This window comes from Magallana gigas, chromosome 1 (genome assembly GCF_963853765.1).
Source record: "Magallana gigas chromosome 1, xbMagGiga1.1, whole genome shotgun sequence".
NCBI lineage: Eukaryota > Metazoa > Mollusca > Bivalvia > Ostreida > Ostreidae > Magallana > Magallana gigas.
The window spans coordinates 54,846,164-54,860,762 of record NC_088853.1 but is presented as its reverse complement, the minus strand read 5'-3'; the positions used below and the strand labels follow the sequence as shown (position 1 = coordinate 54,860,762).

Genomic DNA, 14,599 nt, shown 5'->3' with positions numbered 1-14,599 from the left:
ATCAATTGGTTTGAAAATGAGTTTTACAAACTAATATTGTTACGACCAACAACTTTGTTTTTGTAATGCATTAAAAATCTTGATCGTTTTTAAGGTATGTGTAATAAAGATTACAAGTGTCTTGGTCCCTAATTTAAGGGGCCAACCCTTTTTCTTGAGTTAAAAGGTCTCACGAATACTAACATTTTTTGTTCTTACACTTAAATAGAATTTTTGTTCATTTTTTAGATACAAATGATTGAATATTTTAGCGGTCAGTCCTCGAATTTCTTAATAATGACAGACTTTGATTTGTTTTGATTAATGGAATCGATTAGAAACATCAATGCAAACATTTTCTCTTCTACAATGCTTAACAAAATATGTCTTTACAAAATCTTGATCGTTTTTAAGATATGTGTAATAGAGTTAACGAGGGTCTTGGCCCCTTATTTAAGGGGCTAGCCCCTTTTTCTCGAGTTCATTCGAAAAGTCGCACAAATACTAACATTTTTTGTTCTTACACTTATCATGAATTGTTCATGTTTTAGATACAAATGATTAAATAGTTTAGGGGCCAGCACTCTAGATCCAAATGGGGGCAGACTTTTGGTGTTTTGATTAATGGAATCGATTAGAATCATCAATGCGCGGGGGTGTTAAGGAAGCATATAGACAATTTAGCGTCTTATTTTGACTGTTATATTCAAAATCGTGAAATTAAATAATTATTTTGAATAAGATCAAAAACTTAGTATTATCCTTTAAAATTGATGTCAGTGCAATAAAATCGGGTAATATATAACTGCCACATTGGTGCATTATCACGTGACAATTATAAATAGCTTACGTATTTTCCTTAACATAAAATGAGATAGAACAACACTACCCCGCGGTTTCAAAAATAAAATAAACATACCAAGTGAAAGCAAAACATCTCAGTTTAATCAAAACCGCTGCTAGAATCCTATGTTTTTCTTTATTAAAAAGTTATTTATCCGGTTCTCGTAAAACCTTCCCAACTTTTATATAGTTTGCACGAAAAACGGCAAATTGCATCAAAACAACACACAACATGGGATTCTAGCAGCACTTTTCAATTTAAGCATTGATCAAACTCACGATACGTATAAAATTTCAAGTTCAATATATAAGGGGTAGTGTTGTTCTAGTCGGATTTTTATATCGTAAACAACGACAGAGGAAAGCCTGGCCGAGAAATAAAAGCAAATTTACATACCTTTTAGCGAATGATTGATAAAGCTAACATCTCCCCCAGTATTCTTATGTTCAATTCTCAATAAATCACACCACAATACTTTATTAGAGTCATCAGATTTGTTATATTTTGAATATGTTTACAATGCTTTCCGATCAGATTCACACGACATTCAACTTTTAGTCATGACGTCATCAATGTGTAAATCTACGTAATGCAAACTAATTTCTAGAAAAAATTGTCTTCAGTATTTTTATTTGTTTTTTTATCTACGTTTCGTTGCTTAGATATTTGAATCTGTACATAAGAATTAAGATTTGTGATTTCACGGATTTACATGTAACTCAGATTCCATATGCTTCCTTAACACCCCCGCGTGCAAACATTTTCTCTTCAACAATGCTTAACAAAATATGTCTCCTTTTCTAGATATATTGCGTCAAAGTTTAAGTACGTTGGCCCCAAAAAATTCCTAATTACGTATTAAATGGGCGTGGCAATGATTTTACCTTATAGAGATTATTATGATCAACAAATTTGCTTCTATAATGCATTACATAACCTTTATGGTTTTTAAGATATGTGTAATAGAGTTTACGAGTGTCTTGGCCCCTAATTTAAGGCGCCAGCCCCTTTTTCTTGAGTTACTTCGAAAGGACTCACGAATACTAACAATTTTTGTTTTTTTATCTACCACTTTTATTATATATGTCTTAAGAAAATATCAACTCATAAAAAGATACAGATCAGAACATATGAAAATTTTGATTCAAAATTCGTATCCAATTTTCGAGCCTAGGCGTTCTCCTATACTTTGCGCCACTGGCGTAAACAAACTGCATTGTGCACAACTTCAAACTATTGTCTACCTATTCTGAAAATTTAATATTCACATCTCTGATAGTCTCTGAGTTCATGTCTGCACAAAATTGGTCCTAAATATTTACAAAATCGGCCGTAAATCGGAACCGGAAGTGACGATTTCAAAATGTCAAAAAACTTATAGAATTATGACCACTGGCAATCATCTGTGAAAAAAAATGGTCGAAATCAGCCAAAAAGTTTTCGAGATATCGCGTGCACAAAATTTGTGGAAAAAAATAATACCTAGATGCGACCTCGTTACGAGTAGGTCCGAATTTTTTTTTTGAAAGATACCATGAAATATCGTTACAATTTAAAAATTAACCCCCCCCCCCCAAAAAAAAAAATAAAAAAAAATTAAAGATAATAATTAAAAATCCCTAACTACGTCAAACATGGGACTGACGATGACTTTTTCAAACAGATATTGTAGCGATCAACAACTTTGATTCTACAATGCATAACAAAATATTTATCGTTTTCAAGCTATTCGTAATAGACTTTACGAGTCTCTAGATCCCTTAATAAAGAAGCTAGCCCTCCGTTTCTTGATTTTGTTGAATATAACTTTTGATTCCCTACTACTTTTGTTCTATATGTTTTAACAAAATATCAACCGATAAAAAGATACTGATCAAAAAGTATGAAAATTTTGATTCAAAATGTGTACCCCATTTTCGTGCCTAAGCGACCTCCAATGAATAGCGCCACTGTTGCAAAAACAACTATATAGTGCACAACTTCAAACCATGGTCTCCTATCCTGAAAATTTCAAAGTCATATCTCTAATAGTTTTTGAGATCAGCTCTGCACACAATTGGTGGTAAAAAATTACAAAATCTACCGTAAATCCGGACCGAAAGTGACGACGACAAAAAATTCAAAAACATAAAATTCAGATAATTCCCATCATCTGTGAAAAAAATAGATCGGTTGAGTAGTTTTGGAGAAATCGCGTGCACAAAATTTGGAAAAAAAATAAGAAACAGTACGAAAACTATAAGGTCTTCCGTTGGAAAAGGAAGACCTTAAATATAAATAGTTTGGACATTGATATGGATGTAAAAATTTAACAGTTTCCCATTTCGACTTATTAAAAAACAACACAAAACTGATTTCAAAAATGTGTAACGGTTTCCATAATTACATTTTAAAAGTATTGATTTTTCCATCAAATTTCTGATATATTTAAATCATTGAAAATAGGACAAAGGCTGTTTTATGTCCTTGATAGTTTACATTAGTGGGCAAAACCTTTTCATATGGCTTCAAAGTAGGTATGTTGTGCTGTTTTTCCATTTTAAGCCTCGATTTCTTATGGCAACGGTAACCTAGCAACTAACTTTTAGTGGCGTTTTTTGCGTTTTACACTTAAGTGTGTCCATCAATGAAATATAAGGAAAATTGGTGACTATGCATAGCCAGACCCTTTTATAAATCTTTGATTCTTTCATAGAATTGATCTTAAAGGGAAAAACAAACTGGTTAAGTTTGATATCCTTGTCAAACCTTGTTCGAAAGGGGGAAGGGGGTAACAGAAAAAACTGGAAACGATATCTCATGTAAGTTTCCTTAGAAAATGTTATCAAATACAGTATGTTACATTTTAAAGATTATAACGAGTGATAAATTATAAATTAGATATTTTTAAATGTCATCCAAATGGGGATAAATAAGTGTCTTTCTTTTCTTCTTGATATAAAACATTCAAATCATATTTTTGTGTTTAACGTCACAACCGACATTGAAATGTAATCCATAGTAAAACAAATATGCTCTGTATAGAAATTTGTTCGTTCTAGTGTTAAAATAAGGGAAAAACTACAGTACCGATTAGACCCCACCTAACAAAAAGTAAACCCCAACTAAACACTGGGTTTACTTTCTGGGTTTACTAGAGTGGACCCAGAGTAAACCCCGAGTAAACCCCAATTAAACCCAGTGTGGACACAGCGAGTAATCCCCGATCAGAAGTATCAGACGCTACATGTGTATTCGGAATATACAAGGGACCAGAATCACAGGCAGTAGAATGTTAACATAAAATACAGGTCTGCTTCACACTTCATTGCGTACAGTAGACCTCAAAAGCATTTTTCAAGAAAACACAAAGTAAACCCCAAGTGGACCCCAATTTTCAAAAAGTAAACCCAAAGTTAACCCAGAAAGTAAACCAGGGGTTTAGTTGCGGTTTACTTTGGTGTTAGGTTGGGTCTGATCGGTACTGTATATTCAGTTTAAAAGGACATGGTCACGATTTTGGTCAGAAATCATTTTTTTCCATTTGAATGTTTACATTGCTCCGGTAATGTATATTTGATAGGCAACCAAAATTTGAGTGTCATTTGTTGAGTTATAAGCGACTTACAGAGCTTAAAATTCTTTCCTATGTAAACAAAGCTTTTGTTTACATTTTGAAGTTGAAGTAAATATTCCAGTGTAAGTCCTCAAATGAATGTTAATCGTTAGGAACTGTTTATTTCTGCTTGAAATGAATGAGAAGATATACACATCAGCTTGAAAAATATTTTTACTGGTATATTGAACTTATGTTAACAAAAAACAGGGCACGAGCCTTGTTTATATGATGAAGAATTGTGAGCCCTGTATCTTGCTTAAAACTTATCGACTGGCACCCAAATTTCATTTGATCGTTAGAAAAGCATTCCTAAAGCATTGTAACAAATAAAAACTACTTGGCGTATTCTACTCAAAATATTCAAAAATGTTCTTATATCAATATAAATTCCATGGCAATGTATCGTATGTTGGTGTCTGAACTACAACTAAACTCAGTGATTTAAACTAAAAACGAACACTGGAAAGCGGAGCATCCCCTCGCGGAATGGATTATTGTGGGGAGGGGGATACATTATATAGGATAAATTATTGATGTAATTAAAGAGACCATATATATTTAGACTGTAATGTATTCATGGAAGGGGAGAGGGTCATTAACGTAATTGTACCAATTCTCCCATTACTAGTGAAAACACATAATAAATGTTTTAAACTTAACGAGGCCGAGTACAGAACGAGTACGCACGCTATCGCGCAGCGTTTCTATTGTATTGTGACGTCATATTTTTGCTTGGTTAACGCCATGGCGTGATAGTTTCAACTGCAGCTATTCAGCGAAATTTGTTGAAAATAGCTCGTTTGATGCGTAAAATTAATGTTATATTGTGGAATAAACATAAATGTCTCGAAGTATAAGCTATATCTTGGCTTGGGTCGAAAACGTGAAGAGGATTCTGCAAGCCTAGCCCTCTGTCACGTTTTCTTAACCCACCTAAATATAGCTTAATTCATATATTTCAAGACAGTAACCATGTATTTTATATTAATGACCCTTATTATGTGATGTTATATATTCATTTATTACTTAAATATATCTGAATGTTCTAATATTACTTTAAAGATCACCATTTCCGCCTTTATCAAATAAAAAATAGCCAATATCTGACAAATCTGGGAAATTGGGCATACAAAAATCAACTTTGATAAGACCCCTGGAACAAACCAGGACGTAAAAGTTTTTTTTTTTTTTTATTTCACTATTTGATGCCTTTTAGCCATAACTTTAATATGTAGAACAGATAAAGAAATCCCTAGGGCAGAAGTTAAAAAAAATGTAAAAAATGTGCAAAATTGATACATTTCAAGCAAAATCCCATAGGGTCCTATGTTAAAAATTAACAAACTTTGAGATGACCCCATTAACAAACGATGTGGTAAATGTTTTATTTTTTTTATCTAAAAAAAATAATTATATCAGTAGAAATTCATGTAAAAAAATTCATTCAAAAATTTAGGGCAGAAAAAATTAGACCTGGCCTCGTTAAGTAGTAATTTTATTCGGATTATTCAGTGACATACATTAGGCATTCAGACAATAGGTATAGGCTAATTTAAGTTCCATTATGAATATGAAACATAGCTAAGATCTAGCGATTTGAAGTATGTCTTATGGAAAAATTCGAGTAAGTATGTCCAAATTTTAACTCCAGTTGTTTTAAAAGAGTAACACACCTACAGTGATAAACATGAAAGTTATCCACGGTTAATAATTTTGACAAAATTTGTCAAATTGTCCTCTGAATTATAAACCTGTTCTTTTCTCTAGTAATTCGGGAAATATAGTCCAAAATTCGACTCAAACGGCTGCTTGTTTTGAATCAAATCAAATAAACTTAATATTCTACTCTGACTTCAGTTTTTTTCTCTTTGGACATCTTTCTAACTCCACATTTTTATAAAGCGTGTGTTTCTTACCTTTACAAGGCCTAAATCCAACAAAATATAAAGTTGTTGATTTGAAGTGTTTTCTTTCGCGAAGCGGAAATATCTAATGTCAAGTTGTACATACAAAATTATTTTAAGTGTTAATTTTAACGATATTTTAATAAATACTTAACATAATTACTTGCAAATGGACAGGGTTTGTCCTTACACCCTGCTCATAAAGTCTACAAAATTTGATAAATATGCATGCGAGAGTTATATTTTAATTTTGCTTAAAATACTGAAAAGGACTCACACACACACACTCACACACAGCAGCGATGCTATATCCCCTTCACAACCAGTTGCGCGAGGAGATAAATATACTATAAGTGTTACTTTCAAGATTGCCTAGCGAATTCTTTAACTATGGGAAGATATTCCATTTTGTATAATGATAAATATTCTAACATTTGTCAATGTCATTACATTGGAGGCGTTTTCTGAGCTCTGTCGGAGAGTGTTCGACTAATTCGATTCATAAATATGTCGTTCAAATCCAATACGTAATGTTCACGCACACAAACAAATTACCTTTACATGGACTGTTCCTAATATATTTTCAAAAATTTCACAGCTACATTGTTTTAGCTTGTTTAATAAATACAAAGGTCTATGTCATTATTTATGATTAAATTAATATAAATCACTCCTGCACTTGAGCGTCAAGGACATCTAATGGATGTGTATACTTCTCTCAATAATGGAATAATTGCAGCTAAGATGATTTATTATAAAGATACCAATAGTTGTTTTTCTGTCTTTGACAGTTTACTAAATTGTATTCTTGTTGTAATTTTACTCGACTGATTTTTATTTATCTTTTTACCCATTTTACGCCTTTTTAAATAATGTCATTTACGAATAAATATATTTGATTTGTGTTACATTGTTTCTTGTCTAAGTTACATTAGTATAGTAGTAAAACTCAATTAAGCCACTGAGTTCCATTTCTTTTTTTTTTTTTTTTTTTTTTTATTCATTTTCAATACAAATACATCTATACCATCATTCACACCACACCACTCCCACACAGATTGGGAAAGTAAATATAAAAATAATAATACAATAATGATAGGGTCTTACTACACATTATGCCACGTCAAAGAGGCATACCCATCTTGACCATTTCTTTTGGTAAAATCTATTTTCCAACATTAGTTTCTCTAAAGAATAGTAATTTTGTAAATATTTCACAATATTCTCAAATGCAATATTAGCAGATTTTCTGGATTGACTAAAGATATGTCTCTTAACTAACATGATAATTAGGTTTATAGCTAAGTATTTCTTTTCTGGAACACCAAAAATAACAGTTTTGGCATCAAATACAATTCTTTCACCAGACTTTCTAAAAATCCAATCAGACATTAATAACCATATCTGAAAAATAGATGGACAGTAAAAGAAGAGATGTGTAATTGTTTCTGGTTCTAAAAAACATATTGAACATAGTGGGGAATTTTTAATTTTACACATGTGTAGTATTTTGTTAGTACCTAGTATTCTGTGGATAATTCTATAGTTAAACCATATCAGTCCTGAATCTTTTGTGGCAGATCTAGGGTTTGAATAAGCCTGTTTCCAGTTAAAATCTAGAGGTAAATTTAAATTGAAGGCCCATTTGTTTTCACAAATAGGTTTATGATTAGATTTTACCATCAAGTGATCATAGATATTCCGTGCTCCTTTTTTACACAAGCAAAGTATTTTGATAGATTCAGGTTGGTATGGTTTGATTATTACTTGATGTGAAAACTGCTTAACATTTGGCCAAGCACAAATAATTGCACGTTTCAAACCTTCGTAAGTAGTAAATGGAATCTTAACTGGATATTCATTAGTGATTCTCTCATAACTAATGAATTCACCTTGAGTATCAAATAAATCATGAACAATATGAAATCCTTTCTCATAAAGAGCCTTACAAAATACATATTTATTTTGAATCTTTACTTTATTATTGTACCATAGTGGCTCAAGCATGATATTGATATTATCAGTCTCTATACTTTCTAAAAAATCACATAAATAAAATAAGGTTTCTTTCCAAAAATTATTTCGAGTGGCTTTTGCCCTCTGTCTACAATATTCAGGTCCAAACTGACATAGTTTATAAGTATGACACCCAGTTATTTCAGAAAAAATACTTATCCAGCTTGAGTTAGTTGTTAAAAGTCTCCTAATCCATGTTAGTTTAAGAGACTTAATAAATATTTCAACATTTGTCATTCTGCATCCCCCTTTTTCATAATTTAATTGCAATGTTTTTCGAGATATTTTGTCTATTTTATTTCCCCAAATAAAATTATACAGTGTTTTTTCAAATTGCCGTATCCATTGAGTACTTGGTTTTGGAAGAGAGGTAAACAAATGTGTGAATTTTGATAAAAGTAAACTTTTAACAACTGTAATTTTTCCCAATGTTGAAATATTTCTTTTTAACCAGTGGTTAATTTCTTTCTGAACTAGTTTTAGTTTATTATCAAAATTCAGTTGTTCCATGTTTTTTAGGTTAGCAGTATATGTTACTCCGAGAATTGTAAAAGGTTCTGTCGTCCATTGTAAACCAGTATCACTGCAAATTGTATTCGAATTAATTTTTGAGCCAATCCAGACTGCTTTTGTTTTGGAAATGTTGGGTTTTAGTCCAGAGAATTTTGAAAACTGAAAAAGAAGATCAAGTGCGCTTTTTAAACTTTTTTCAGATCCATCCAAAAAAAGAACTGTATCATCTGCATATTGTAATAAACATACTTTTTCTTTTCCTATTTTAATACCTCTAATGTTTTTATTTTGTCTTATCAAAAGTCCTAATATCTCTACACATAAGTTGAATAAATATGGGGATACTGGGTCACCTTGTCGACAGCCCCTGCCTATTTCAAAAAATTTTGAAAAAATACCATTTTGAATAACACATAATTTGGCCCCATTGTATAGTACTGATACCCACTTGATAAGATCAGGACCAAAGTTAAAAAAATGTAATGTATTGTACATAAATTTCCATGATATAGAATCAAAAGCTTTTTCGAAATCTATGAGTAGAATCATACCTGGAATATGTTTATCCTGAGCTACATCAATTACATCATAAATCATTCTTGTATTTTCTCCTATAAATCTACCTTTGAGGAAGCCCTTTTGACTGTCGTGTATTAAGAAATCAAGGACATTTTTAATTCTATTTGCGATGCATGCTGAAACTATTTTGTATGTAACGTTAAGGAGAGATATTGGACGCCAATTAGTTAAATACTCCCTTGGTTTATCCCCTTTTGGCAGTATAGATATAATACCCTGTTTTTGAGTGACTGAAAGTTCGCCAACATCAAATCCCACATTTACTGATCTTAATAAAAAGCATCCAAGATCCTTCCAAAAAAATTTAAAAAATTCTGTACTAAAACCATCACTTCCTGGGCTTTTGTTATTTTTCATATTTTTTAATGCCAATAAGGCTTCCTCGTTAGTTATATAACCCTCTAAATTTTTAGACATATTTTCATCAAGTGCTCTAATATAGTTCTTATCAATAGCAATTTCAATATCAACATCTTGTAATTCTTTATCATAGCAGGAATATAAATTTTTATAAAACGTCTCAATTTCTGCTAAAATATCTTCCTGTGAGGTAATAACAGTACCATTGCTGCGCATAAGTTTGCCAACAGTTTTATTGACATAATTTCTTTTTTCTAAACTAAGAAAATATTTTGTTGGTTTTTCACCCTGTTCAATCCAGTTAAGTTTTGTTCTGATAAATAAACCTTTAATAAAATCTTTTCTGAATTCTTCCAAACTGTTCTGTGCATTGGTTAATTTTTGAAGAATGTCCTCTGAATCATTACTATTCCTCAATATTTCTAGTTGTTTAATTTCTTCTTCCAGTAGTTTTATTCTTTCGTTTTTTAATTTTTTCTTTCTGGAACAGTACTGTATTGTGGCACCTCTTATGCTCAGCAATAGTTGTTCAAAAAACATTTGATCATCAATAACTAAATGTAATTCGTCATTCTTAACTGTATGGATACTTGCAGGATTGTATGGAAACACAGCATATTGTTCTTTAACTTTTTGTATATTACTTTTCACTAGATTAACATAAGTTTGATCATGGAGGAGTGAATTATTGAACTTCCAAAAGCCTTTACCCTTTTCGAATTTAGTAAAATAAATTTCTATATAAACCATAGAATGGTCGGATCTATAACCAGGTAGAATGTCAGATTTATCCAATAAAGCCATTAATTCGTTTGAAATTAAAAAGAAATCAATTCTCGCCTTTTTAGTTGGGTTTGTTCTGAACCATGTGTATCTTTTTCGTTGTTCATATTTCACTCTCCATGGATCAATTAAACTGTGTACTACTTTCATGTTCAAAACCTTCTCCCTTGCTCTTTTGTTATTAATATTGGTATAATTAAAATAATCTAAATCTATATCCTGAACAAGGTTAAAATCTCCAGCCATAATTATAAATTCTGAGTTCCATTTCACTTGTTAATAGCTTCTGCTTAATGTATATCCCTTAATATGGTCACCATATCATCAATTTATAATATTCTATATGTCATGAACTCATTCGTTCATATTGTTATGTTTTTCTGTAAATTATTATGTTTTTTGTTATTTGCAGAACAAAAACTGCCACAATGGAGCACTCTTTGGAGCTCAAGGACCGTGTGAGATCAGTAAGTTGACGTCACAATGTAACGGCATCATAATAAAACTATGTGTCTGTATTCTTTATGGTGAAGATATATTTCAACTCAATAAAAACTACGTGTCTGTATTTTATATGGTTAAGATATATCTTTACTAAAAAATAAACTTTATTATACCTCAATATGATTATTTTATATAACGCGACATCTGATTGGTTCTAGACTATCACGTGACCGGGCGACAAAACGTCATGTCTCCCGGGGAAAAAATATTATGTCACACCTCTTCGGAAATCTCGGTTTTTTTAATCCCAAAGGTATGAAAAAGCCAATATGAGCATGCGATGTTAACAAATATGGTAAAAATCAAAAATATTTAATAATTTTTTTTAAAATACTCTTTACGCTACAAAAATCAATTTTACTATTTTTGATTTGAATCTGTGAAAACAAAAATAGACAATCGGAAAACAAAAACAAAAATCGCAACGTTTTTGATTTCGACAAGTAGACAATTATCAAAAATCGACGTATGTTGTATTATCATTTGTTGTTTAGTATAATAAAACTTTTATTGCATGACTGTTCAGGAAATATGAAGATTTATTCCCCAGGAAAAATTATATTTCCTTCTGGAAATTGTATTTTTCATTGGGTATACCTTGCCAGTTTAGTGATAGTCATATTTGTCTATGTTTGATTGTTTTTCTGTCAATATATATGCCTTGCTTTTCTGTTTCTGTCTTTCTTTCTGACTCTCTTAATTTAAGATGATGTTTATCAACTCTTTGATTGTTATTTTGTGTAATTGCCATCCTCTCTTATGTTTGTCATTATCTCTCTAAACACTGTCATATAATTTCAACTTTTTTTTTCTATTTGAGAAAAGAAATAAATTGTTCAATGGAGCTTCTGTTTGTAGGATATAGTATCATTATTAGATCAATACAGGGAAGTGTGACGTTGATATTCTTTGTAAAGAAGAAGTCAGATCTAATTTTGAAAAGTTTTACAAATTCAATAGCTGTATTTGACGCTGACGTATTGAAAATTATACCCAACTTTCAAACATTCAAATAAAAGCAACTGTTGTAAAGTACATCAGGTAATTTCAATTTTAGGTCACTTAAAGCACTCACTGATTACTTATTAGAATTGGTATTTACCGTCGTCGTCCGTGTTAATGCGACGCTCGTCGTGCGTTAAGGGGCATGGTCACGATTTTTGTTAAATTTTGTTTTTCTGTTTTATTATTTACCACGCTTAAGGCATACAGTTTTAGTGATTAAATGAAATTTAATATCCAGTTGTTAAATTATAAGCAAGATACAATGCTCACAATTCTTTGTAATGTAAACAAGGTTCATGCCCTGTTTTTGTTTACATTCAAAATACCACTTAAAATCTTTTTCAAGTTGTTTTGTCTATCATCTTTTTCATTTTAGGCATATATAAACAGATCCCAACGTTTACGACATTCACTTAAGGTCTAAAATTGGAATTATCACTTCAACATTCATAATGTAAACAAATGTCTTGTTTACAAAGCAAAGAATTGTTAGCTCTGTAACTCGCTTATAAGTCAACAAATTGCACTTAAATTTTGGTTGCTTATTGAAGATGCCTTACTGAAGCATTGTAAACATTAAAATCAGGAAAAAAAAATATTTTTTGACCAAAATCGTGACCATGCACCTTTAACATTTGCCCATTTATTAGTTCATATTGAAAATTACTTACCATTCATATTGCTACCAAACTTGTAAATTCCATGTGTTTAATGGTTTTATCTCTAGGTCGATGCAAAATGCTAGTTTAGTATCGTTGCATATAATGATAAAAATCTTTTTTCACGTGCTGAGACTGCGTAGAAACTAGAAACTGACTGTTATATTATAACATTTTATGACCTCTGGGTATAGGGTTACTAATCCAGGACAGGGGCATATGGTTATATATATATATATATATATATATATATATATATATATATATATATATATATATATATATATATATATATATATCGTGACATTGAATGATTTTATACACACATGTATTAAATGTTAAAAAAAAGTCGTTCTTTTTCTTCTGCTGACGCTAACTAGAAACTGACAATATAATAAGAAAGACTGTACAGCAATCATGACAATTATAAATTTGATTACCCTCGGGATAGGGATTCTAATTCCGGGGCAGGGCTAATATGAAGATAAGGTTAATGTAAACAATGCTTATTTTTTACATTATGTTTGCTTTAAATATACTTTATAATTAGAAATACCATCAAGCATTTACCCTTAATTGTCAAAATCATTACCCCCCTGCCAAATGGTTCTGAATGCGATGCCAACATAATATTTTAGTAAAATTAATAAATAATCGTTTTTACCTCTGCTGTCAATACATTGATAGATCGTTAGCCACAGTATCTTTTCATCTTAATTTTTTTTATTTTTTCTTCACACTTTATAACTGAAATTAAAATAAAAAGTATAGAAATGGTAAAAAGCATTTTAGAAATTTTTTGCAATTTTCTCAATGGATATAATGCCATCAAATAAAAAAAAATAAAGACATTGTACATAAATGCATCGGCGGCTCGGATCCCTTTATCTTTTTGTAGTCGATTTCCGTGAAACAACTGCCAATCATTTCGTTGAATAACTGATCGTATTATTACCACTAGAAGACTAATAAATAAGGGTTTTCGAACATGGATAGAATCAAAGACCGTTGCAGTCCCTGAAACGTTCTACTTTCCCACTTGAACGGTAAACGAACGGTGTGCGCAATCTGAGCGTACGGTAAGCGCACTCTGAGCAAACGGTGAGCGCACGCTAAACGGAATTTGGTGAGCCTAATAACGGTGAACGATAAGCGAACGCCAAGCGCAAAGTGAACGGTGAACGCACGATGAACAATATGTTATTAACGCTTTATGAACCAAGATGAACGATTTTGTTGGAGTGCCTCGTGGGTTATCCTTATATTGTATTTCGTCGGTAATCAGGAAAGAAATAGCTAATAAACTATGAGTACAGTGCTGCTACATGTATCTTGAAAGTTGACAAAACAATCATATCATATCCTATATCCTGTATCTTACATCTTATCCTGCAAATAATATCTATCCTACTATACCTTATACCATGATACCATTCATGTTTAGGAATAAAATAGTAAAATAAAACCAAATTTAAGACAATAATAATTTTATCGACGAATAATCGAGTAATGTAATAATAAAAATGTTTAATTAATACTTTTTTGAACGAGGTAACTTAAATGCCTGTACATCGGAAATATTACACAGTATATCGTATGCGGAGTGTAAACCATTACGTAATACGATTACGATTACATAACCTATATGTATTATAACAAATAAAGCAGTTAAAGAACTTTTCTTTATCTTTTAAACAAATATTTACATCATTTTTTCACTAATTTATAATAATTAAATGAGTTTAACGGTAATTGGCTGAGTTGTTCAGCGAAATATGTAAACACGATTCGAGGAAATTATAATTACCTTATAAATCACTTAAAATGCATCGCATTTACAGAAACATCTTTGGGA

The 14,599-nt window shown here is 31.1% G+C and overlaps 1 protein-coding gene across 1 annotated transcript in view; it reads left to right on the top strand.

Moving 5' to 3' along the window:
- LOC117685772 (fucolectin-1-like) overlaps positions 1 to 14,599 on the top strand; it is a 32,705-nt gene that overhangs the window by 9,772 nt on the left and 8,334 nt on the right. The window contains exon 2 of the mRNA XM_066079746.1: positions 10,989 to 11,043. Coding sequence (XP_065935818.1) covers positions 10,989 to 11,043 — 55 coding nt within the window. The remainder of the gene's footprint in view (positions 1 to 10,988; positions 11,044 to 14,599) is intronic.